This window comes from Anarhichas minor, unplaced genomic scaffold (genome assembly GCF_050575085.1).
Source record: "Anarhichas minor isolate MPS153535 unplaced genomic scaffold, ASM5057508v1 ptg000006l, whole genome shotgun sequence".
Taxonomy (NCBI): Eukaryota; Metazoa; Chordata; class Actinopteri; order Perciformes; family Anarhichadidae; genus Anarhichas; species Anarhichas minor.
Genome location: NW_027466452.1, coordinates 1,989,342 through 2,016,602, shown reverse-complemented (window position 1 = coordinate 2,016,602; position 27,261 = coordinate 1,989,342). Strand labels below are relative to the sequence as shown.

At 39.4% G+C, this 27,261-nt stretch overlaps 2 protein-coding genes across 29 annotated transcripts in view; both read right to left on the bottom strand.

The window, feature by feature from the left end:
* depdc5 (DEP domain containing 5, GATOR1 subcomplex subunit) overlaps nucleotides 1-5,935 on the bottom strand; it is a 44,140-nt gene extending 38,205 nt beyond the window's left edge. For 12 of the 28 annotated variants that reach the window (XM_076079013.1, XM_076079018.1, XM_076079017.1 and 9 more), the window contains exons 1-13: nucleotides 5,633-5,913; nucleotides 5,140-5,207; nucleotides 4,954-5,041; nucleotides 4,825-4,871; nucleotides 2,892-2,977; nucleotides 2,728-2,811; nucleotides 2,592-2,641; nucleotides 2,250-2,319; nucleotides 1,125-1,203; nucleotides 969-1,030; nucleotides 817-886; nucleotides 661-733; nucleotides 13-116 (exon numbers count right to left, since the gene is read on the bottom strand). In XM_076079013.1, coding sequence (XP_075935128.1) covers nucleotides 13-116; nucleotides 661-733; nucleotides 817-886; nucleotides 969-1,030; nucleotides 1,125-1,203; nucleotides 2,250-2,319; nucleotides 2,592-2,641; nucleotides 2,728-2,811; nucleotides 2,892-2,977; nucleotides 4,825-4,871; nucleotides 4,954-5,041; nucleotides 5,140-5,197 — 871 coding nt within the window. In that variant the 5' untranslated portion in view covers nucleotides 5,198-5,207; nucleotides 5,633-5,913. Of the gene's footprint in view, nucleotides 1-12; nucleotides 117-660; nucleotides 734-816; nucleotides 887-968; nucleotides 1,031-1,124; nucleotides 1,204-2,249; nucleotides 2,320-2,591; nucleotides 2,642-2,727; nucleotides 2,812-2,891; nucleotides 2,978-4,824; nucleotides 4,872-4,953; nucleotides 5,042-5,139; nucleotides 5,208-5,632 lie in introns of all 28 variants that reach the window. The other 16 variants (XR_012947737.1, XR_012947739.1, XR_012947738.1 and 13 more) reach the window with 4 other exon arrangements.
* Nucleotides 5,936-6,350: 415 nt separating this feature from the next.
* rab36 (RAB36, member RAS oncogene family) lies at nucleotides 6,351-11,679 on the bottom strand. Its single transcript, XM_076078146.1, has 11 exons — nucleotides 11,618-11,679; nucleotides 10,819-10,902; nucleotides 9,278-9,369; nucleotides 9,106-9,180; nucleotides 8,666-8,767; nucleotides 8,517-8,581; nucleotides 8,342-8,393; nucleotides 7,663-7,744; nucleotides 7,487-7,577; nucleotides 7,279-7,392; nucleotides 6,351-7,182 (listed from the first exon to the last, which is right to left on the bottom strand). The coding sequence occupies exons 2-11, from the start codon at nucleotides 10,894-10,896 to the stop codon at nucleotides 7,121-7,123; spliced, it is 813 nt and encodes a 270-aa protein (XP_075934261.1). The 5' UTR covers nucleotides 10,897-10,902; nucleotides 11,618-11,679; the 3' UTR covers nucleotides 6,351-7,120.
* Nucleotides 11,680-27,261: the final 15,582 nt, after the last annotated feature.

Sequence of the window (27,261 nt, the reverse complement as noted above, 5' to 3'; positions counted from 1 at the left end):
CTCCTTCACTACCTGCTTCTTTCAGCCGCACCAGGACAGGATACTGAATGAAGAGCTTCTTGATAGTGACCAGTAATGATGTCCACTCATCCCGTCTCTCATTCTGAGCCACAACCCTGATCACAAAACAGTTAAAGGGATAGTTTGGATATTCAGAGGCAGGGTTCTATGAGGTAGTGTTGTACCTACAGTAGATGGCGGGTGGCACAGTTTTAAAGGGCTAGTTTGGATTCCCCAAAGTCACGCAATGACAAAAACAAACTAATAGAGGCAGAGGAATACCAGCAACTCCCATGTTCTGTGACATAAAATGACTGTTTTTGTCAAAGGAGTCCAGTGGCTTTGAAGAAAGCATAGGTGCATATAACAGCTTCTGTTCCCCGTCAGAAAGGGCTGGAGGGCAAGGAAAAGTGGTGAAAATATTTTCATTTAGCGTACACGGATATAGATATTTTCTCGGCGTCTAAAAAACATCCACAGCAGTATATTACTTTGCCTCCGTGCTGGTACTCCTGTCTGTTTCTATAAACTGAGGGCGAGCCGACCGCCATCTACTGTCGGTAATTACCGTCAAAAAAGACCTCTGTCCTTCAGACAGTAATTCAGATTAACCTACGGTTAGATATCAAATTAAAAGCTATGAACAGCAACTATAGTTACCTGTAAAAGTCTTCATAAAAACGTCCCTCATGATCCTGTCTGATGGACCCTCTCAGAATCTCAGGAAATTCATCTGAGGAAAATGATTTTTGTATTAATGATAAATGTATTAATTTGCATCACAACTCACTGTGAAAACATAGGAAACAGACTCACCAATAGTTTTGGCATTGTAGAATGTACGGGAGAAAAGTACAACTGTCACCTCATGACTGCAGTTCTTCTCCTGTTTTAACATTAAAAACACTGTTTTGGTTTTATATCTTTTACAACAAAAGCCACCCCCCCCAAAAAACAAAATCACAAACCTTCCACTTGGTGAAAAGGTCAGACAGGAAACAATTTACAGCCTTCTCAAAGTAGAGATCACCTGAGAGCAAAACATTCACATAAGACATTCTCAAGAGAGCAAACACAACCATGCTCACAAAGTGGGAGGAACAAATCAGAGCGGGCCAACTCACCATAGATGTCAAAGTCCCACATCTCACAGCTCATCTGGATAAAGATGTACACCATTGCAGATGTGGATCTGAACACCACCTGTGTCACAAGAAATGAATGATGAATAACATGAATAAATACTAGAGTGACCATTTGATAGCAACCTTTAAAAGCCAAAGGGAGTCAGGTCCACATGCTCATGGGAAAAGTTCACATATGATCCTTGAATATCGGTAATATATGTACTTGTGGTAAAAAGGAGGTATGCAGTTCAAACATACATGATGTGATGAATGCAGCAGAAGTTGTGCTGCACTACACTATATGGACAAAAAAGAGAAATACTGCTTGTCCGGATTATTATGCATCATTGTATTTCAAGTTGTGGTTATAATTAGGGATGCAGCGATACTGATATCAGGGCAATACTGACTCTGAAAGTGGGGTTGAACTATATACTATACTATATATACTATATATATTCATAAGTGGACTGTCAATTCTGGTTCAAGTTTTGCTTCATTTGTTGCTGCATTGAAACGTTTACACTTGAATTCCTGTTCATTTGAAAGTTTAAAGTCCCTGCTACGCTCACACTACAGTGTGAGCGTAGCAGAGCCTTAGTGCTCAATTCAGATTTTTTGTTCAGATCCAATTTTTTTCCTTGGCTGTTCACATTATTTTTTTAAAATGTGGCCAATATCAGATTCCTGAACTGACCCGCGTGCACAAAAGAACAACAACAAAGACTTGGATCAACAGCTGCTACTCTTGTGAGTGGATGTGAAGCCAGAAGTGGTGGGATCGTGTCCATGTTTGTATTGACAGAGTGAATTCTGATCTAGAGTGATGGAAAGGTCGCACGGTTCAGACTTCTCGTTGCATAGAATCAGACCTGTATCTGATTTAGGACCACATATAGAAGTGGCCCATATCAGAGGTGAATAGATCAGATTCCATGTGACATGCACAAAAACAAATCTGATTCAGGCCTTCAGTCTGAATGTAGCCTAGTAACAATACAATTCTGTGGTAAACTTTTAACTAACACTAAGGTCCAATAGCATTGTTGCATGAAAACTTCAATTACATGTGTTGCTGCACTGTCGGTTCATTTCAGCATCTGCTTCCAACACTGCTCTTACCCTAGTTTCTTCACTGATGTACCCACAGGTCACTTTCTCTCCCTTCACCCAGAGTTCACTGGCCTGGGCTCTGGAGAATGAAAAAATAACATTATGAGTATGCAAAAAGCAAAGGACAGCTGACATTTAAACAACGTCCTCATCTATGGAAATGTACACTTTCTTTTCTAAGTTCCAGCAGCATAACTGGGCTCTTTGTGTGCTTTTTTAACCTTTCCACATAATGTATGTTGCTGCGCAGTCATAGAAAAAGGTGCGTACGTGTTGATTTATTTCACATTCAAGTCATTCTAAATGCATTTCTGCAAATGGAGTGTAGAGAATAGAATGTATGCTTAGTACCTGATTCCTGCAAACTCCACTTTCTGCGTCACATAAGCACATGTGCTCACCTGGAATAAAGATTGTAACAGTTGAATCCTCAACAACTGTATTGTTACACATTATACGCAGACACTTAAACCTCCACATATCCTACCAGACTCTTCTTTAGTCTCCACATGTCTCCTCTGCCGATGTACTGGTCCTTGAACGTCAGCTCCACCAGGTCCAGAGTTACATCCTGCAAGGAAAAATGAAGCTATGAGAGATTCTGTTCAACTGGCAAATGGTGAAGATGCAAAAGGGTCATAGCGAACATACCTTTGGGTCGACAATGGTAACAATGACATCCTGGTAGGCACGCAGCTTGAAGGCTTGTGCTACAGTCTGGTCCACACTGATTGTCTCTAGATAAGAACAAAATATCCATAATGAGTAGTGAACAGGCAAGGCAACCATCACAAACCTTTGCATTAAGTAGTGAAAGGACTTCATATAGTAACAGAACATTTGCAATCAATGGATATTTGTCGATTAAGCTGTATATTATAAGAGGACCAATGATCATTATTGACCAATCTGCTAATTATATTCTCAATTCATCAATTAAGTTTTGGTCAATAAAATCAGAGAAGAGAATGAAAAATGCCCATTACGGTTTCCTTAAGCCCAAAGTGAGGTCTTCAGATTGCTTGTTTTTGTTTGTACCACCCCCTGTGGATATATATATATACGTGTATATATATATACATATACATGTATATATATATATACATATACATGTATATATATATATACATATACATGTATATATATATATACATATACATGTATATATATATATACATATACATGTATATATATATATACATATACATGTATATATATATATATACATATACATGTATATATATATATACATATACATGTATATATACATATACATATACATGTATATATACATATACATATACATATATATACATATACATATACATATATATACATATACATGTATATATATATATACATATACATGTATATATATATATACATATACATGTATATATATATATACATATACATGTATATATATATACATATACATGTATATATATACATATACATGTATATATATATACATATACATGTATATATATATACATATACATGTATATATATATACATATACATGTATATATATATACATATACATGTATATATATATACATATACATATACATGTATATATATATACATATACATGTATATATATATACATATACATGTATATATATATACATATACATGTATATATATATACATATACATGTATATATATATACATATACATGTATATATATATACATATACATGTATATATATATACATATACATGTATATATATATACATATACATGTATATATATATACATATACATGTATATATATATACATATACATATATATATATATACATATACATATATATATATACATATACATACATATATATATACATATACATATATATACACATACATACATATACATATACATATATATACATATACATATACATATATATACATATACATATATACATATATAGACACACACACACATACATACATATATCTCCTTTAATCGCCAATCAAAAGTCGCTTCATTCTCTGCAATCTCAGAACCCATGGGCTCACGGTCTGTCAACAGGGAAGCTTCTGGGGACTATAGTCTATTTCAGGGCTTCCAGTGTAGCCAGCGCATATCCAGGCCAAGACTTCCTTTTCCATGTGCTGCTCGTTGTTTACAGTTGGATTAGCAACTGGAGATGAAGTTGGGGCATGATGTGTACGGCCGGATTGTTTCACAAGTAGCCAGTGTACAAGCAAATAAAAACCTGAATCGTCATCAGACGATAGCCGGTGGGTTCAGAGTTTACATTTTGGGCCAATGCTTTCTTCCTCTTTTGCTCTCCACACAGGCTGTTTGCCTGTATTTAACTAAAGCCTGCTCGAACGTGATTGGTCAATACAACTTTGACTAAAAATGTAAACCAGATGCTTCTGATACCTAAATCGTGTCCCATTGCCTGTTTGTAGAGATAACATTTTCTGTACTATGTTTATTGTTTCAGCTCTATACTCTATTGTTGTTATATTAATTCTTAATGTTTGAATGAATTCATTATTATTAGATTAATTATAACTAGCCTAATTTAATTCTTGGAATATAGCTAACATAATGAATTTACCTTTCTGAAGGTCCTCTTTCAGGCTCTTCACCTGCAGCAGGAGAGGACTGGGGATTTCCACAGAGACAATAGCAGATTATAGGCTCAGCAGGTAACAGTATGTGATGGACAGAAAGCTCCGAAGCTCACCTGTATTCATCGGTGGGGTGTGCGATCTCGATTATATCCCTCAGACTGACTTGAGGGAAAACTTTTGGGTTGACAACCAACTCATCATCTGCTCCAAGGACAAGTGAATTTGTAAGACAATCTCATTGAAATGAACGCTTTCATAAGAGAAACAATAATGTGCATGAATTCCAAGATATTGCTTACCACTTCCACCAAAACCTTTCTTGTGCAGCACGAGCTTGTATGACTTATTGGTCTTCATCGTGAACCAGCTGCGGATTCACATCGGTAGTTAATGTGGGACTTCTCAAAGTGGCAAACTTGCACGTAAGCTTTGGTACATATTTGTTCTCTATTATCGTCGTGCCATTCCTACACTCCAGGCTGCGATATACTCCACGTGATTCATTTAATACACTAGTCTTCTACACAGCGGTGTAGGTAACTTTGGATGTTTAAGTAGAAAGTAGTGAGCTAGGCTAACTAATCTGAAAGTTATATTTTGACTGAAAGTAAGTTGTGAAACTGAAGTAACGTTCCTTAAGCTTCCTGTTGAGCCAGACTAATAATGAACGTTCTCTCTATCACACAGACCTACAATACATTCAAGAGGCATAACGCTTTACTTATTACAAACGTAATACTAAATAATAGATGGGTAGGAACAGGTGAACACACAGAATAAATACAGCAGTACCTTATCAGTCTGTCCTCAACAACTCAAACTCCTAGCAGCTCTCACTGTCATGGGATGTTGACATAATGCTAGCCTCGCATGTGTCGAATTTGGGGACAATTTACAGCTACTGGAATAAATGAACTAACACCAGACCCAACGGTTCAATACCTAATTGCAATGAAAATACATCCATATTGTTGAAATAAGCTCGAGCCACCGTTTTGAGGAGGAAATAGAAAGCGGTTTGCTAGCCAGCGTTAACTAACCTAGCTCACACTGGCCCCGTACTTCCGCCAAAACATGGGCATGTGTGATGTGATTGGTTGGAGGCAGGTCAGAGAGTATTTGCGAAGTAAGAGGCTTCACTCCTCTTATTTCTATCTTCACTTATTTTGAAAGCATGTTTTATTTCTGTTTTATCCAGAATACCTACGAATTCCCCCAAATTCCACACAATTTATTTAAATTGTATATATGTACTTGAATTCCTGGTCATACCTTCAGTTGAGATCAAGCATAAACCACTACAATGTGATGCAAATATTTCATTCAAGCCTTTGTACACATTCAGTGTTTTTCAGTAGATAAGAAAGTCCTAATCATTAAGGATACATTAGGTATTTTGCTTGTAAATCTTGCATAACCATTAGTTATCTCGAATTTTATCATGAGAAGAAGAACAGTTCAGACAGCTGATAAACCACTTTATTGGGCTTTGACAGCAATACTGGTTCCATAAAAGCACAGCTGCTATTACTTTAAGAAATTACATTATAATGTCGTGACCATTATATATGTAGAGTTAAGAGTAGAGTCATTTACTCTATTATTACTTGAAAGTAAACATTAAGATTTGGTTTCCTTGGTCACAGAGTCCAGTCCATAAACATATTCATATATGAGACATATTCCACAACAATACTGTATTTAAAAAAACAAACAACAACAAAAAAGAATCAAAAGCATCCACAAGGGTTTCACCAGGGTCCATATTGGCCTGTCCCAAATGAGTCTGGTCCAGGCACTACTGTCCACCGCTGAAATGATGGACATAGCGGCGTATACTTCACAGATATTGCAGAAGTGACCAATAATACATGAGAAGACAGTAAACTGAATCGATTTTAATGAGACACACTGATTTGTCTGATTTGTTATTGGCATGGTAAAGTATTTGATCTTGGGTTTCCCATGGTCTAAATTCTGTATTAAATATTGACAGCTATTCCATGAAAATGGTCAAATTCATAATATTTTGTATCAGCAAAAAGAGCTCATTTTTGTCAGCTTCAATCGTAAAACAGCTGGCTTTCAGGAGCGTATACTGCTTGAACCCTTTGCAATAGAATGCATGGCAGTTTTGATGACTTTGACGGTGAGAAATCTAGTGAAACATGTCCTAAGGCACATTGGAACACGATCAGTCACTTTCATTTCTGCAGCTGAAGCTCAAACAGAGCCTCTGTCTGGTTCCGCTCTCCTTAACTTTGAGAGTTCCTCTTTTCATCAGCAGCAGCCTCTCTTCATATCTTGGGGCGAGGCCTTCTCTAGGTTTGCACAATCTGATCCTGTTGAGACAAAGATCGACGGTAGATTTATATGCCCTCGCCTCGAGGCTTTCATTATTAACATATCTGCTTGTTGGGAGTCAAGTCATTACTTACTGATACTACCTCCATGTCCGATGCTAGCAGGAAGCCTATTCTCCATGGCCTTCAGTACACACTTCTCAAAGGCCAAAGCTGCCACCCTGAAGAAAAACCCCTGCACATTCTCCCCTGGAAATAAGAACAATTAACAGTTTCTCATTGTATTCATGTTGTCTTTATCTACCACACAGCACTGACAAGTCTGAGCTCTTGGGTTTCGTACCCGTTTTAGCCGAAACAGCCCAAAACTCTGCATGCATTTCTGTTGCTATCCTGATGGCATCCTTTTCTGTCCTCTGTCTTTCATCTAAAGGCTTAAGAACAAGATAATTGGGTACTAGAAGAAAATTGTGTTTGTTAAAATCTACAAAATATACATATAATATAAAATGTATTTACCAGCAGGTCATTCTTAGTTCCAACCAAGAAGATGAAACAGGAGTCAGGCTCATTTTCTCTCATGGCCTCCTCCAACCATTGGCTATGAAAACAAAACAAGGTTGGGTAACACGTTCTATGATGGCCATGTCTATAATGCATTCTAAACACACGTATAATGTGTTATAGTCTGCTTATAGCACTGAATAATTATGGTGTCCGGGAAAAGACATGGTTTTCCAGGATATTTGACTCTTCTTTTCCATGTATTTTCCATGAATGAAAAATTGGCCAACTGTTTTCCAGGTTTTCCAGGAGGCGTGAGAACCCTGTCCAATTGTTAATATAAAAATATATTTTATAGCCGCTGTAAAATTCGCAAGACACTTATTCTATCCATCCATCTGCTGTCTTTTCCTGACTCGTCCTGTTGAGTGTTACGGTACAGTTACATTAGGCTGTTGTCCAGCAAAAATGCTCCACATCCGATCTGAAAAAAGTTGTGACGTCACAGCTCAGATGTGGGTAATAAATAAGAGTGATCACAAACTGTACATGTGATGTTGCAGTCTGTAGTCTGGTAAGAAAGTATTGGACTAAACAGGGTGATCCCACATAAATAAGATATTTCATTCCCAAACACAGGGCATTCATGTTTTTACAACTGTAGAATAAGCCCAATGAATATATATAGACGTACCGTGTATGATCCAGGGACTTAATGTCTGCCATGTCAAAGACTGTGATAATGACTGGAAAAGAAACAGGAAGTTTCAGCATTATTAGTTTACACCAGTTAAAATGTCAGCTTGTCTCACCTAGCATCAGACCCACAACCATTTTTTTTTACTTCAGTTATTACAGAAACTTCTTACCCTGAGCACCTCTGTAATATGCAGAAGCGATGCACTTGAATTTTTCTTGCCCAGCAGTATCCCAGCTATTAAGAAAAGTCCAAATGAATGGCAGTACTCTAGAAATACATGTTTAGGGAAAAACAAATCTTATTTAAAATCTTACTTACATCTGAAGGGAGAAAGGTACTCCAGATACCTCAAACCTCTCAATTTCAAAGTCTACGCCTATGGTGGCCTTGTAGTCTCTTTCAAATACATCTTTACAAAACCTGAAAACAGCATAAACAAAGCAAGTTTTTATTTCTTCCTTTTGTTCATGGTTTTCAGAACTCAGACACTCATACAGATCTGTCTATAATTGGTTCCTTTTTCTTCTTAATACCTTAGTGTCTTATTCATGCAACCAGTCAGTTCCAAGAAAGAAGTGTGATAGGGCTGGGCATCATTTAACAAGTTGCTTCAGTTAAGGGGTCACTTGGGAACCCCTCACCTGAAGAACTCGTCTGCTTTGTACAACTATATGCAGACAGCGTAACAGATCTGATTTTGACATCATAGTCTCAGGTATGCATGTTTTGTCTTGATCGGCTAATTGTTGATAAAGTACCTGTTAATGAGGCAGGTCTTCCCCACATTAAGGTCTCCAACAACCACCACTTTTGACATTCTCTGCCGGTCCCACCTTTGAAGAAGACAACAGATTTTTAACACGAGTAAGATGTAATTGGTTTTTCTGTGATGTTCAAGCTAAGAATGACGACTCAAAGCTGGAGACTCACGGCTGATGCCTAGCGGCTCTGTCTTTACAGGCCGCTTTAGCCTGAATGTCCCAATCTTTCTTCAGCTGCAGAGAGGCATTGGGCGTGTAGCACTGAATAGAACAGGACCATATATCAGTAACATTTATTCTGCAAAAAGCCACTTAATACATGTTAAAACAAGATTAAGTCACATATAAAGTTCTTCAGCTTGTCCTCATAGAAGAACCCTTATTAGTTCATGGTAAAACCTTTTATAAAGGTTCCACATGGAACCCTTTCAGAGGATTCTACCTTGAACCGTACTTAAAGGGTTATACATAGAACCATCAGTGAAAGGTTACACCCAGAACCCCCTATGGGAGGTTCCACAGAAAACCCATCTTTGGTGCAATGGTTCCACCCAGAACCCTCTCTGGAGGTTTTATCCAGAAACTTTCCACCCTTTGAGGGTGCAAACAAGAACCCACGAGTCGGTCCCTGCATGGTTTTACTTTAACGGGTTAGCCTGGATCAATGGGAACCACGTCCAGCAGCATTGGGCATTGTAAGGCTCCTCATGAGGGTGTGTGGGCTGGTTTGTGGGCGTTCCCTTTCAACACCCATGCTTTCAACAATAATTGAGGAACCCTCTCTTTTGAAAAGGTTCTTTGGATGAAAAAGGTTCTTAATGGAACTCTTCTTACAAGGAACCCTTGGAAAACCCTTCCTTCAAAGGTCTTGCTGAATCTTTCATAATTCCGCACCAAAGGAAGAAAAATACAATCTTCTTGACAGTGCTAAGCTCTGAATGGAACTTTGTTCTATGTCTGCAAACTAACTTCTGCAAAAATAGGGGCAAGCATTTATATATCCTATTACAGTAATACCTTATGTTTCAAGATTCAGTATCTTTGATTTTAGACTTCATGACCTTTTTAATGCCATGGATGAAGATAAGATCATGTTCATCATTACAAAATCCAAAAGACAGCAATTCTTACCTATTAGAACATGAGTATAGGCAAAAGAACTGCAAAAACAAGTAGCCATGACATTTTTAAGGACTTCTAAAACAGAGTCTATGATATACTATATTAAACTTGTTCAAAACCATTCGAGACATGAATCTTAACAACACAATTGAAGACATTCAGGAATAGACCTGAATGTTAATTCTATAATCTATAATCGAAAATATTGGATAGAACCACTAGCAGGGTTTCTCAGGCAAACACGGATTGACATTTGCAGAGAGAACCTGTGAACTGACCCCATTAGAAGACATTATTGAACATTCCTAATGTCTTATTTTGAGAAGATTTACAGGGCAGAATGATGTGCTGACTGAGTCTGTGATTGGGTAGCTGACTGCAACAGCCTGTACTTTCTGAGTGCTGTAATCTGACACTAACTTCGCTCTCAGAGAAAGTAAAAAGTCACACGTTTCCAATCAAATGAACATCTCCTAGACTGCCGCTTTTACCGTTTTAACCACAGTGATCCCACAGTAAAAGACAGGCGTTTTCTTGGAACTGGATTAAACTGGAGCAGACATTATTGGAAATAAAAACAGGACATACCTTTGGGAATTCCCAGATGACCCTGTCTCTGTTGATGGGTGGTGGGAAGGGAATCATCCCATTCCTGTTACCCTGCATGACAACCTGTGAGGGAATGTGGAACAGAAGTTAGCCTTATGTAATTAACTCTAATACCGAGCACTCCGTCAATGTGTGTGTGAATTTTTACTAAGGGTCAAATGTTCTCTGAACCAGATTAAAGCATCAGGTCCCAAATTGTGATTCTTATTTAGCTTCATTGCATTACATAACATCTACATACTGCATGTACAATGTGTGCGGCAGCAGAACAACAAAGGTGTTCATTAGTGACTACATCCATATTAAACCTTTCACTGTGTGTGTTACAGACCGGGACGTTAAACGCACTACTATTCAGGCTGTTTAACAAAGATGCTAGTGCTGCTGCTGCATCGTGAAATGATCCACTATAAGGCCGGAAGTAAGGTGACTTTGCCTTTAAAATAAAAGCCCACTGACAAAATTCGCATTATTATTTCGTAAATATTTACTCACCCTATAAGTGCATTCTTTATTACCAATTATGTTTTGCTTTGTATTGATTTTCTGTGTTTTATATTTCCTCCTCCTGCCTCCAAAACTGCTAACGGTTTTAGTGTGAATGTCCTGAACGGAAGTCACATTTCGTTTAGGCTCACTGTGACGACAGGCAGATCCCACAACCAACTCTAAAAAAACGGTACCTATTATTTCACAAGCGTCGTCTTTTTTCTTCTCTAGATGGCACTATGTCACACCGGGGTTCAAACTACGAAGACTGGGAATGGCTTGTACTCACCACAGATGAAATATCGGTAAATTTGTCCTCGATTTCTTTGACGGTGCCGCTTGCAGTTGCCAGCCTGGACGCTGTTTGATGAGGGGCTCGTTTCCGTGACAACCGTAGTGTCTGTGTCACGTGATAATTGGACCTCTATGGCATGTGGTTAAATGTGGGGGCCATTACGGGGGCCCGAAGATTGCCATCAAAGCACATTTTAGTTTGTTTTCACTGTACGTCCATACTATTCAAAGTAACCCATTTGCTACAAGGCAATAATTACGTGATAACATGTAATGCACAAAATATGATTACTGAGCCATATCTGGTACAGCTGTAAACATGCCAACCTGTGTTAGTAATAATTACAACATAACTATACTACTGGATACACAAGCACGGTATTGGGTCCTAAAGCATCATTTTTTGGCATCCTGAAGAAGATTTCAAGCATATTTATTCATGTGTGGATCAAATCCTGTGCAGGGACACACACACACACATGCACACACTATGGATAGAACAGCCCGTTTTGGCGATTTTGTAAGAAATACAAACTAAATGCATTAAACAACACCTCTTATTACTGCATCAAATGTTAAATCCGTGTAATTATTACCGCTTACACCGCTAATGCATCAACGTAGCATCTAACTGTTGAATTCGACAACATGGAGGTGATTTATCTCATTTTTATACTGTTGGGACATTTTAATCTGCAAATAACCTAAAGATGTTTCTGAAGCTTTATAAAGCAACTTAGTGCAGTGTTTTTAATTGAATCTGCTTCTTTAAAGAATGTTGTAGAAATGTTCTGAAAAAAACCGATAAGGAAGATCACTTTAGAATTACTAAAAAGGTGACATGATTTAAAACGTAACAAATATACATAAAACAAGTTGATCAATTGTACAATATTTCCATCTGAAATGTATTGTAGTGGAATAATAAAGTAGCATTAAATGGAAATACTTAGTAACCTATACTCCAGAATTGTACTTAAGTACAGGGCTTGAGTAAATGTAGTTGCATTGCACCACAACTTGTGGTTACCACATTTACTCTCTCAAAGTCCTTACCAGTTAACTTTATTCCCAATAATTTTGCACGTGGAGAAAAAAGTCGTTAGCTCCTCTGCTCCAAAGTTTAACACAGTCATATTTGAAAATAGAGGTAGACTAATTGCACCACCTTGTGGTGTAACAGTCAAAAAATACTCCATTCAATTTACATTTCTTTCTTCTCTTTAATTTAACAATTTGTCAAAAAACATAACCACTACTATTATGTATTTATGTGTGCATTCCAAATTTCAAATCATTTCCAAATATCTTATAATCACTTTTACAACTAAGTAATACTTATTTTCTCTTTATAATATGAAGACTAACGATTTGCATTAATGCCAGTGAGTGAGATGTCAGTACTATCATTCTAAAAATGTTAGTATTGTATAATGTGTGAAATTAACATATCTGGTCAGTAACAAAGTGGCTGGGTTGTATCCATACCAGAAGGCCCTCAGTTTTGTAAAAAAAACGGATTAATAATTTAATAATACTGTTAGTAATGTACACTAATTTAAATTGCAAAAATGTCACATCAACAGTACCTGAACGCACCAGGTCATGTGTCGAAGTTGATGCTGTTGGGGCATGCTGGAAACTGGCGAGCAGCGCACTGACAGAGCACGAGGTCGAGATTAACCAAATCTTACACTTGTTCAACTGTCTTCAGACTGTGTTGTTTTATTAATATTTCACAGTAAGCAGTGTTAAATACCCTTTACGCCAGTTCATTTGGGTTTGAGACGACTGCCGAACTTGGGAAAGAAGAGAACACAGGTTATGCTAATGCTAATGTTTCATTACCTTTCGCTTGCTGGGCTAACATCAGTGATCACGATCTATGCTTTATTTGGACCTGTTAAAAGAAGCATTTGTGGACTTTGATTTGAACAAGAACCAGTGGCAGTATCATGGCTGTAATGGAAATAGAGCATCGTTTCTCTGAGAGCATGCTGTCATTTCATAATTCATATGATAACGTCTATTCGTTGAGATTTTTTAAGAGGTGGGTGTTGTTGCTGTTTTCTGCAACATAGAACAGCTTGCACTGAAAAAATATCTCCAATCTAAGCAGTATGTGATATTCTGTTCTCACGCGTGCACAGTCCATTTATGAAAATTTCTCATGAAAAATGTGAGTTGTACTTGTGATTGATAGTCACTGTATGAAACTGGACACTAGCGTACCCTGGCTGAACCTAGAGAGGGTTGGACGTTGTGGTGGAAATTAAAGCATTTCCTTGAGAGAAATCAAAAATATCTTTAAGCTTTCTGTCTTTTAAGTATTTATTACAAGATAAAGATATAGAAAAATTATAAAAAGCATACAAACAAATAAACAAAATCAAACAGATCTAACGAGCCCAAACAGCTCAAATGTGCACTAACAGAATAAACAGAATAAAACAGAGTAAAACAGAGTAAAACAAAGTCATAGGTTGCTAATCAGCTGATAGCATTGAGAGCGTCTCCTTCACCCTGGAGGATCAAGGGAGACTCTGACTTCTCCACAAAGAAGCGAGCCTTAAGAACACGACTGAGTGCCGCCTTTTCCACATCAGCAGGAAGCTGCATGTCAATCAAACTTCAGTCAGTCAGTCAGTCTCCTGTTGTCTGAGGGATGTTTACACAAAATCAAGTAATCATCTGTCTCCTATAAGGCTCCCCACTTGGGAAGAAACTCTTACTTTGGTTCTCAGAAGACACAGGAAACCCCTGCTCTGTTGCCCATAGGTCACGCTGTAACTTATAATGACGGGATGAGGGTGGTGGACGAAACCGTCACGGTATGTAGGTTGTTTAAAGAGAAAGACATACGACAACAACAGTACATCGGGCATGTCCACAAATATGAAGCGCCACCAGTGGTGGGCTGTCAGGGCCAGCTAAGACTTCTCTGCTGGCCTAAACAGAATCACAAAGTTATAGCTATTTTATAATTTAATACTTTTTCACAAATACACTACATTATATATTATCATTTTTTCCCCCCATTAGCTTATTTTCTCATTGCACAGCTCCTGTGTTCCTCTGTTGCTCTGCTTCCAGCACAACTTGTTTTAAGGAGAGCTTTCATCCAATCAGATTCAGCCCCTATGTCTCTATGTAAGGAGAGAGGCCCGATGCCCACTAGAGAGCCTTTGCAGTTTAAGTAAATGGGGACGTTATTGTTGATTGTCATAGTCTTCAACCAATCAGATTTTTAGTTTGACATGTTGGGCGTATTCTTTGACGTGCCAGTGCTACCGAGGTAGCCTCCTAAGTACGTCAGCATTAACGTGCGCCGTGATTGGTCAGTGGGCCAGCATGACTTTTGTCAAACAGAAAGCTAGCTAGCAGATGTTAGTATTTAGTAAGAGTTCAGGTTGAAACATATGTAAGAGAAGTTATGACATTTTTAGCGTTTTGCTTGGTGTAGATTCTTTTTTTTTACCTAGCTTTGCTTTTTTAACACTCAATGGCTGAAGGAGGAGAAATGGATTTGGGAGTTACTGACTTTGTTAACAAAGAAAGGATGGACTTTGTCTTTAAGTGAAGGCAGCTTTTGGTAAGTCAACTGCTTTTGTTTTTTTACATCTGCAGTAGCGTTTCCTCTGTGTTCATTTGTCTGTCGTGTCGTTTTTATGAATAATATGAATGGCTCGTGCTCTAGCGCTGCAGTGTTGCTGGGTTGATTTGTCATGCTTGACATTTTATGTTGTCATATAAATATATGTGACTGGTTCTTGTGAGTTTGTTCTTGTCATTGTGTTAATTACATTGATTCTGACTTGTCCATTAATGACGAAGCATCCCGTCATCGCGGGGTTAGGTTTGAACATTTGATTCTCTGTTTGAATCAGTAGGGAACAGCTAACTGCTGTTGTTTCCCCTAAGCCTTTACTTGAAGAGTTGATCAACTTTTATTGTGTAAACAGTGTCACAGCTCTTTTGTCAATCAGTTGTATTTTTAATATCGTGGACTAAGCTAGTTTAGCTTAGCCTCCCTGAAGACACGTGGGGTGCCTCAGCTGTTTTTTGTTATTGTTCCGGGTTCAAAAGGTCACACAGCCCGTTGACTCCTACGTGAGTGCAGTCCACCGAAAACATTATATTTCCCACAATTTAAGCTTCTGCATTTTCCAAATGCACTAGTATTATTCAAACATATTGTTCGGTTCGTAAGCCTCGTACCGAACGGTTTAATACGAATACGTGTATTATTACACCAATAGAAACAAATAACCGTAGCTCAGTAGGACAGCACAGAAGGCCCAGGTATAAAATGCACGGCCCGCCACTGAGCGCCACCATCCCGGTCTGTCAGAGACGGGGGACACTCCGGTGTGGAAAACAAAAGGATTTCAAAATCTGGTTAAAGTGCTTGAGCCATGCTCAAGCACCCACTTCAGTATGAAGATCCTTCCTCTATGAAGAGCAAAAGACTGACTGCTCACTTCATCACGGAGGAGCTGCAGACACGCCCCCTCAGTGAGAGTCACACAGACAGGAGCTGTAGACACGCCCCCTCTGGGAGAGTCACACAGACACACCTGGTGCAGGTGCTGACAGAAGCAGTAGAGTGGAAGCTAGACACGCCCAATAGTAATATCCCAGTCACCACAGAAAGGTCTACCCTCTCCCCAGACAATGGAGATATTCTCATCTTTTTAAAAACCATGTAAAGTTGTAGACCATTTCACAGTAATGTAAACATTATTGCAGTGTATTTGAATGACTTAACCTGACAGGAAGTAAACATAGACCCAAGCCCAAGTTGTTGCCGAGCAGTTCAGTTCAGTTGAAACAGTGGAAGCTAGCTCACTGGCTGTTTCTTTCTTTCAATATTGATCAAAGGACGAGGGTATCAACATACCTCATGTTGCACTTAAACTTAACAGAATTGAGTATTCTTTTTTTTTTTTCAGTTGCTGTTACACTGAACAAAAATCACAACAAAACATCCTTAATGACAAAAATAAAAATTAACATAAAAGTAAAAGGGGGTCACCATTCACTCTTTACAACCTTTGATCTGTTCTTTTCAGACCAGCTGAGAACACGACCCATCTTTCCTCTTGTATACAGTCCATTTTCCCCAGCGTTGATCATGGATCCCTGCTTTAATCCTTAGATAATGAGTCAATTTTTCCATGGAGTATATTTCCTCTTCAATGTCCAGCCACTGTCCCGGACTTGGAGGGTCACTTTTCAACCAGCTCCTTGTAATGGCCTTTTTACATGCGAGTGTCAGGATTTTGAAGAGATATATGTCCTTTTGAATTATGTCGCCAGGTATCAATCCCAGGTACACAAACCGGGGGTCTCTGGGAATCTTGTAGCTTAGAATCTCCTCCAGAGTCTGAATAACTCTGTCCCAGAATGTTTGTATTTTTATACATGTCCAAAAAATATGTGAGTGATTGGCATTCATCTGCCCACACTGTCTCCAGCATTGCTGCTCTTTACCCAATTGTTTATGTTTTATGTGCGGTGTAATAAAAAAGCGGATTAACTTCTTCCAACCGAAGTCCCTCCATCTTTTAGAGCTAGTGGAAGTTTGTTGCGTTCTACACATGGAATGCCAATCACTCTTCGACAGTTTAATGTTCAGTTCTACTTCCCATTTCAATTTTACGTATAGTGAATTTCTTCTGTTTAGTTTTTGTAAACTACTGTACAGTTTGGAAACCAACTTTGAGGGGGTTTGTTTGTATGCACCTGTCAACACTTCAATCACTTCATTACCTTCTGCTGAAATTACTTTTTTTAATTTCTGTATCATAGAAATGTCTTAGCTGTAAATATCTGAACAGGTCCCCATTTTCTAAATTAAATTCTCCTTTGAGTTTTTCAAAAGTTTTTTAAGTTTTTCCCTCTATGAGTGTACATACAGCTGTTATTCATTTTTCTCTCCACCATACAATTGTATTATCTATCTGTCCAGGTCTAAACCTGGGGGTCTGAGAAGGCCAAATCAGAAGTTTACTGTCTCCTTCCAATTTGTATTTTTTGACTATCTCATTCCAATTTTTCAGTGATTCTTCTAAAATGGAATTTAGATATATACAGCTAGCAGCCCTGACCCAGCCAGGAAAAGGATTTGTGCGAACAGTATTCCTGGCTGACAGCGTCGGAGAAGCGTTGCAAATTGTATGGCTAAGAATGCGTTTTATTTGCAACTGAGTGTCTTGGTGTTTGGAGCTACGCTACGCTAACCTGAGTTGCCTGACCAAAGCAGCAACAAGACACCAAAGCACGACAGGACACTTACAAGCTACGGTGCTTTTGAAACATTTTGGAGAGACTCGAGTGGATCTACAACTCAACTCACAGGTTCGCAGGAGGACCTCTGACTGGAACTGAACCGCACCGATGCTCTGTACAACCGCGGTATTAAACTCTTTGTAATCAAAGAAAGGAGGATGGACTTTGTCTTTAAGTGAACAGCAGCTTTGGTAAGTGAACTGCTTTTGTTTTTTTACATCTACAGTAGCGTTACTACTGTGTTAATTTTTCTATCGTGTCGTTTTTATGATATGGTTAATATCGTTCCCTCTGATGTAAATAATATTTGAATGGTGCTCTTTAGTGTGCGGCGGAATGCGTGTGTTAGTGCTGCAGTTTTGCTGGAATGTGCAGAGGCCTGTTGAATCGTGTTATTTGGGTTTTATGTTATTCTACATCAGGGGTCACCAACCTTTTTCAAACTGAGAGCTACTTCAAGGGTACTGAGTAGTACGAAGGGCTACTTGTTTGATACAAACTTCCTGAATAACAAAGTTGCACAGATCACCTTCTAATAATAATGAATATATGTGAAGAGACTGATCACATGTCAGTTAATTATTCCTCACACTAATTATTAACAATGATTGTGTACTTTGTTCAAAATCGCACTTGTTATATTTTTGTAAAAATGATCACTTCTAAAAAATTTTAGGAAATCATTCTGTCATATCTTCACATCATGACTCATTTGTACTAACCACTACCTTCGTAACATGTTTGAACAAATCATGAACTCTGTCCCATGTTTATACAAATGATCAGTTATGTAAGATAAAAAAATCAACTCTTTCACATGTTTAAATGAATCCTATTACATTAGTACTAATCACCACATTTTGGGAAATCTGGGTCAACTTTGCATTGCGCAATGAAGCCTGCATGCCGGCCTGTAGTCTGTAGTCACCAGCTTTTTTTTGGGTACCTTTTTCTCCACGAAGAAACTAGTAAAAAGTCTCGTCTATAGCCGAGGGGGGGATCCAACCCTCCTAGGCAGGCGAGCGTCTTTGGGCGCCTGCGTTCAAGCCTCTAGTCTGGGCCTTTTCGATCGTACTGCGTTGCCTCGCCTCTACCCCCGCCACCCACGAGTTGTTGCCCCGCGGCCTGTTCCGAGGACTGACGGACCTGACGACGGTGTGCGATCGCGGCGGCGGCGGCGCATCCAGTGCCACACCATTCGGAACCTGAAAACCTAGTGCGGTGCGGCAGCCTCTTCCTTTTAAAATCTACATGAATGCAAGCGTTTTTGATTAAAAAAAGAACAGAAACTACAATTTTTAGACGGAGCTCCATGGGGACTAGTGCTATTTTTAGAACATGCCTTGCGGGCGACTCACATGGTCTCTGCGGGCGACCAGGTGCCCGCGGGCACCGTGTTGGCTACCTCTGTTCTACATGCTTTGTTGTCATATCAATATATGTGACTGGTTCTTGTGAGTTTGTTCTTGTCATTGTGTTAATTACTTTGATTTTGACTATATGCATTGTCCGTTAATGACGAAGCATCAGACATGGGCAGTATTTTATTACTTGTATTTGCAATACATATTTCAAATACTTTTGAGTATTTTGTAATTTGTATTTGATAGGGCCTATAAAAAATCTAACGTAATTTGTAACAAAATACTTTAGAATGGAGTAATTTTGTATTTAAAATACTCAAAATACTTTCTCCACGGATCAAAAAACAGTTCACGAGTTCAGTCTTCAGATCTTCAAGTTCAACGGATTGTCTGTCAAATATTTTATCTGAGTGTGACAGATGTCAACTAGCTTGATGTATAATTTATGTCTGGGTCTGGCTACATAGCCTATTGTATATACATGGTGATGGTTATAATATCAAGCTAGCGATCGATGCTAACATGCTAATGACGCTAGCATGCTGTCTAGGCTAGTGCATAGCCAGTGTTTAGCAAGTTAACCTATCAGTCGAGTAGCTAGCTATATAGGAAGAGGGAGATTGGAGCTTGTATGTTCATGATAACCTTATCAAGAGACGTGTGACCATCTAATCTTGCACTGTATTACAAGTTATGCTGTATCTTCTCAATGTGAATGTCATAATGCCATATCAATTAGGCTACTGGCAGATAATAATAGTTCACAGTTAGCCAGGCTATGACAGTAGATGTCCATTTGTTCAAAAAAAAAACATTAAATATCCAATATATTTTATATATTTTATTTAAAAGGTATATTATGAAAGTATTCTTAGTTTCATTATTTCATACATTCTACAGTTGGCCAGGTGGACATGTCTCAGCAAGATGATGTTCAAGAAGGACCATCAACAAGCACAGATGTGCTTAGTTACACTGACATTCTGTGACTGTGACCTTTTTGTGGGCTTCACCAGAGCTTTGTGTACATTATATAGCCCAAACCTGAATGCTCTGCTATACCAAATTGTGAGAAAACGGAAAATCCAGAAAAAAGTATTTCCTATATTTTAAATACAAAATACATGTCACAAAGCAATGTCACCTGAAACTGGCTTTACTCAACACCCGCTCACTCTACAATAAAAGCCTCATTCTGAATGAATTGATAACGAACAGTAACCTTGATTTCCTCTGCCTCACTGAAACATGGCATAAACCACTGGACTATTTCTCAGTAAACCTCGTCCTGAGGGGCGGGGAGGTGGTGTTGCTGCTGTTTACAGGAAGTACATTAAAACAACCACCATTCCCATTCCTGCCATTCATTCTTTTGAACATCTTGCCTTCAAACTCTCTGGTCCCACTCCTTTGGTTACTGCTGTAATCTACCGTCCCCACAAGCCAATCCCCTCCTTTCTCTCTGACTTTTCTGATTTTCTGACCCAGCTATGGACCATCTCACCTTCCGTTCTCCTCCTAGGTGAGTTTAACATCCATATTGACAACACTGACTATAAATCTGCCACATAATTCCTGGAACTGCTACAATGCTTCAACTTCACACAACACATCAACTTCCCCACTCAGAGCCGAGGTCACATCCTGGATTTGGTCTGCTCCACTGGTCTCACAATACCTCAACTCTCCACCCCCAACCTCAACATCTCTGGCTATTACCATGGACATCATTCACACACTCAGCTCCCTGGTACACTCCTGAACTCCACCATATGAAATCCCGTAAGCGCCAGCTTGAAAGACTCGTCAGGAAAACAGGTTTAACAGTCCATCTCCAAGCCCACTCTGACTACCTTCAACAATACAAAGACGCTCTCATCTCACCTACTACTCACACCTCATAGACTATGGCTCCTCTAACACAAAGGCTCTCTTCTCTACAATAAACAAGCTTCTCAAACCCACGGACAACACATCCTTCACATTGAACAAATATAACTCTTTCCTTTTATTTTTCCAAACAAAAATTGACACCATTTACAGCAACCTGAACACCTCCCCCACCCTTTCCAACTGTTCTCTCCTGGCTTAAATCATATCTTACAAACAGACAACAGTTCATCAGTATCAACAACTGCACCTCCTCCACTGCCCCTCTGTCTCAAGGCGTCCCCCAGGGTTCGGTGCTTGGTCCTCTTCTGTTCATCCTCTACTTGCTCCCTCTTGGTAACATCATACGTCAACATGGTTAATAACCACTTAATAAACTTTGATCCACACCTTCATCACCTCCAGAATTGACTACTGCAAGAGTATTCTCTATGGCACATCATCCAAAATCCTAAATAAACTCCAGTATATCCAGAACTCTGCTGCTCGCCTGCTCACCAGCACCCGCTCCTGGGATCACATCACCCCTGTTCTCCAAAATCTCCACTGGCTCCCCATCCAACAACGAATCCAATACAAAGTCCTTCTCCTCACTCATAAAGCCCTCCACAATCAGGCACCCTCCTACCTCACCGACCTGCTCCACCACCACACTCCATCCCGTTGGCTCCGCTCCTCTGATGCCAACCTCCTGTCCCTTCCACTCAGGACCAAGCACCGGACATGGGGCGACAGAGCCTTCTCCATAGCTGCCCCCTCCCTCTGGAACTCCCTCCCCAAACACATCCGAGACTGCACTGAGCTTTCCATATTCATATCACAAATCAAAACCCACCTAATCAGAACTGTTTTTAATGTGTGACCGATATTATGTTTTAAAATTTTTAGTGTATAGCTTTCTTTTATATGATGATTTTAATGTAAAGTGTCTTTGAGAATTATGAAAAGCGCTCAATAAATAAAATGTATTATTATTATTATTATTATTATTATGTATTTAATAAAATATCCATTGTGTGTCACCATAGCGTGTGTTAGAAACGTACTCATGTTACCAGGACCTAGTTGTTGACATGTGTGGTCAGATAGGTTTGTTTTTGGATTACTATATTTGTAAGGCTTATTGGTTTGTATTTGTTCAGGCATTGGCTGAGTCTAGTACACACACCTTTTTGCTCACCAGTAAGAAATATTTTATCGAAGAAAAATATTACCTAATGTATATTTTTATCTTTCATTCTTAATAGGTTTTAATGATGCTTCTTTGAGTCATATTTATTTTTCTACCAACATTTAAATATTAAACATGTGTTTCCCCTTGGCATTATTTGAAATGACTGCTGACAACAACATTGAAAATGTGTTTCTTTTTTTCATTCGTGACAGAATCTGCAATTTCAGGTGCAACCAAGATCCAAGAAACAAAGATCAATTGCTGAGACTATAACAGTACAAGGTCCAGGATATTCCCATCGCTCTCAACCGATTGGCCCGAGGCAGGACACCGACACAAGTGATCATGATGCTGATAAAGTCTGACTCCTACTTTCAAATGACTGATCTGACCAGTGCACTTCCTAATGACTCCCCACAAACACAGACTCAGCACATATGTTAGGAAACGATTCCTGATGTTCCAGAAGTAGACAAGCAAGATATAGTTGTTTACTTTGTTAAAAGAGACATGTTGGCATCCACAACAATAACATTTGTATATTATGTATATTATTATAAAAATGTATATAAAACCATAATATTCAAGTTGTGCACAACTTGTATCAAAACAGATGTGTAGTTTTGAAAGGTGCAGTGGAAGTCAACAAAGTCCTTTTGACTTGATTCCTGGGATTGTGCAGCAGTTTTTATAAACTTTTTTTGAAACTTTGCAATAGCTTTACTTGAAATGAGCGTGTCAGATGCTTTCATTGCGTTCGGGCCCTCCAGGAATACCTGGAGGAGGACGTGACTGGGAAGACAGGATTTTAGCGCACATTTCGTAGCCCGTCCCGACCTCCACCCAGACCTAGAGAAGTGAGTGGTAAGAAAGTGGATGGACGGAAGCGACACCAACTGCCACTGTTCAATTTTAAATGTGTAGCTATCCACGTAATCATCATGTATACAAATTTGAGGAAGGTCACTGTGGAAATGGCTAATAGGATACCAAAATGTAAAACTGGCAACTGGATAGTTATATCCCCAGTACATAATCTCTTACTTGTGTCTACTCTGCCGTCATTAGTCCATAACACTGAGCCTGGTATCACACCTAATCATATTAGACAACATTATATTACAGTGACGATGGAGATGACTGTGAAGATAAAGCTTATTCCCTCATCTCTCTCTCCACCCTTTTCTAAACTTGTGTTCCCCTTCCTCCTGTCCATCTATATGTGGACACGCTACTCAGTGAAAGCCTCGATTGACAGAAGAAAACAAATAGAAACAACTGGCAAAGGTTGAATAAAAGAACAAGCTGTAAGAAACCGAGAGACACCGGTTCTCACTCAAAGACGCAAAGGTAAGAATTTCTGGCTGTTTTAGTGACATACAATGCAGATATACCATGTCTATGTCTAATCATCTTCTGAGTTCTGAAGCTACAGGTTTAGTTTCTCCACACTAACATGCAAGTGTTAGAGATTTGAGCTTTATTTTATACACAAATTCAAATTGTATTAAATGTGCATTTAGCAAGCAGCACAATATAGTGTTACATCCATTTGAATATGCTTACATAAGCATTGCTTTAGTCCAGGGATTCCCAAAGTGTGGTGCGCGCACCCCCAGGGGTGCGCGAGCTGCCTCTAGGGGGTGCGCGAGAGGAAAAATGTAATGGTGGTCTAATGGTGCAGTCCTGTCTCCTAAAAATTACGTTCCCCCAAAACTAAAATGCATTCTCAATTACGTTTGACCATAAACGTATTTTCTCCCTGATTACGTTTGTGTTTGACGTATTACAAATGCGTTTCTCATCAACATATCTTTGCCATACTCTAGTCTTTATTATTTTTCTGTGATCTGCCTCGCCTCTACCCCCGCCACCCACAAGTTGTTGACCCGCGGCCTGTTCCGAGGGCTGACAGACCTGACGATGGGGTGCCTCACGGCGGGGGCGGCTGGAGACCTCGCGTCCGGCGCCAACAGGTGAGCGCCCGCCACTCGGAACCATAAAACCAAGTCCCGGATTTCACCCCGGGGACATTCTGGAGGTATTGTGGCCGGGTGATGTGCCTCGTTGCTGGGGAGGTATGAGCCGAGAGTGGCGGGGTGTTATGGAGGTATATTTTATTTATTTGTATCCATCTAACCCTAACCATAACTTCCACTAGGAAGCCACGTCCCCACCCAAACCTAACCCTTAAGAGAGTCACGGTTACTCCCGGATTTTACACGCGGGCCTTTGTGGAGGTATTGTAGCCGCCTAATGTTCCTCGTTGCTCGGCCTGGATGAGCGCGTTTCTGCTGGAGACAGGCGGGGTGTTTTGGTGGTATCTCGGCCGACAACTCGGTGTTGTTCCCGTGCGTGGATGAGCGCATTTCTGCCGGAGACAGGCGGCGTGTTGTGGTAGTATTCTGACCGCGTAATAGGGAGAAGGAGAGGCGGTGGTGGAGAGGGAAAAAAATGTTAGTGTTAAAATGTTGATTAAAAACGTATTTGTAATAAGTCAATGTAATAAGTCAAACACAATTTTTAGGAGACAGGGTTGCATGCATGCCTGGTGCAGTGAGGTTCTGGCTAACAGCTGTCTGAAGCCCTCTTATTTACGTCGCCACCTGAACACCAAGCATGCCAGTGCAAGTCAAACGTCCCTTACATTTTTATATCGAAATTGGAGGAGTTACAAAACAGCCAAAAACAACTGCAGTCTCATTCATGTCTTGGGTCTACAAAAAACGCACTACGGGCTTCTGGTCACAGAATAGCAAGAAAGGGGCTACCTCACACAATCGCCGAAGACGTGTGCTTGCCAGCTGCCAAAGAGATGGTGGAATGTATGACTGGAGAGAGAGAGAAGCAAACAAGTTGGACATGATCCCGGTGTCCAACAACACTGTCGCGCAGCATCGATGTTTTGTCCGAAGACATCCTGGCTACATTAATCGGTCGCGTGAAGAAGAGTGAGTTCTACTCTCTGCAAGTAGACGAGTCTACAGATGTGGCCAATCTGGCCAATCTTCTGGTGTACGTCCGTTACCTTTTCGAAGGCACGGTGCAGGAAGTTTATTTGTCTTTTTTGTGTTTTTTATCTCGTAAAAACAAACGCTACGCGCGAGCAAACTGTTCTCTCATTGGTCCGATTTTTATGCGGCTATAAATAGGCTCTGTTGCTTTTTTTTTTAAGGTGATTTTTAAGGGGATTGGGGGTGCGTGAACCCGGTCGGGATGTAGAAGGGGGTGCGTGGCCTAAAAAGTTTGGGAACCGCTGCTTTAGTCAAATCATTTGTTCATGCATATGCATATATTATGAAGTGTTTTGGTTTTCAAGTCATGTTATGCTATTTTTACAGCTGTGTTAAAGTCCACTGGCTGAACTGCATTTGAATTAATGAAAAACCAAACATGCAAGAAATGTATTGCTTTGATGACATGAAGGAGTTGCTGCCTCAGACTAAAGGGCATTATCAGTTTTACCACTGACGCAGTGTTGATCAGGACCCTGTTGTCATCGAGCTGTATCAGCACGACGGCTTTCATGTGGCCTCTACCAGTGTATCCAGGGTAGATGTGCCCCATGAATGTATTCCTCGATACTCAGAGCATCAGTACACACTCGGCATCTAATCGCAACATAGTAACTGCTGTTGGTTTATTTGATATTTAAAGGAAGCGTTCATGTCACCTTTCAGTTACTTTGACAGAAAAAAGAAAAGAGAGGTCAAGTGTTTGACATTACAGAATTACATTTTACAATTCCTTGAATTCCAGCATAATCACTGATTAAAGGGATAGTTTGGATTATTTGAAGTGGGGTTATATTAGGTACTTATCCAGTCAGTGTATGGAGTAACAGACAGGAGTACCAGCACGGGAGCAAAGCAACGTGCTGCAGTGGACGAGGGCAGCAGCTAAACGTGTTCTAGACACCTAAATAAAAGATAAGATAATCCTTTATTAGTCCCACAGCGGGGAAATTAGCAGGATTACAGCAGCAAAGTAGATGCAACAAGAGACATCCGTTAAAAACAAAACAAGTGTAATAAATGAGTTATCAAACAGTGAATATAATAAATAACTAAACCATAAAAAACAACAAAAACTAAGATATGATAAAAATCAAACTGAGTTGTTGGGTTTACATTATTGCATATATGAAGTAGGAAATATGAAGTGTTGGTATTGCACAGTGGTGTACATTGATATTGATATTGCACATGAATGAATAAATGAATGGGTAATTTGCCAGTTATTTTGGTGTTTGACCCACCCTAATACTACCTGACCGCTGTCTACTGTGCATAAAACACTGACTATAAATGATTACTACATACAACCCAAAATCAAATAATCCTAACTATCCTTTATAGATTATTAAGTAATATTCTTTCCTTTTTTTCTCTAAAAATTGAGTCTCTCAGCAGAGATTCATCTTACATTTTTAGGATCGCAACAATAGAATAATACTTTATTTGGGTTTCAAAAAGGTGAACAGAATGACAGGTTTAGCTAGCAGATAATCTCATATCACGCACACACATGCTATGGTGTCCTAGGCATGTGTACACGTCAGACTCCCGGTAATCTCAACGTAATCTGATTCGTAAACCTCAGCCCGGCTCACAGTAAGTGGTCGTGATAACAGTGTGTCCAACATTTACACATGGATGTGGCAAAGTGTTGGATACTGCTGTTATGTTCACACGAAGACAGCATTTTTTCACCCCAATAACAATGTGTATTCCTTGGTGTATTTTGCTGTCTGAATTAGTTCTTAGTCCAGCTCAACTTTTATTTTGCAAAGTTATACCAGGGACACATACATGATCCATAAATCATATATGCATCAATGCAGTTGAGCGAGAACAATGGATCAATATACAGTCAGGTTATGCAGTTTGTGTGTTCTCTGTATTGCAGACTGCTAGCAGG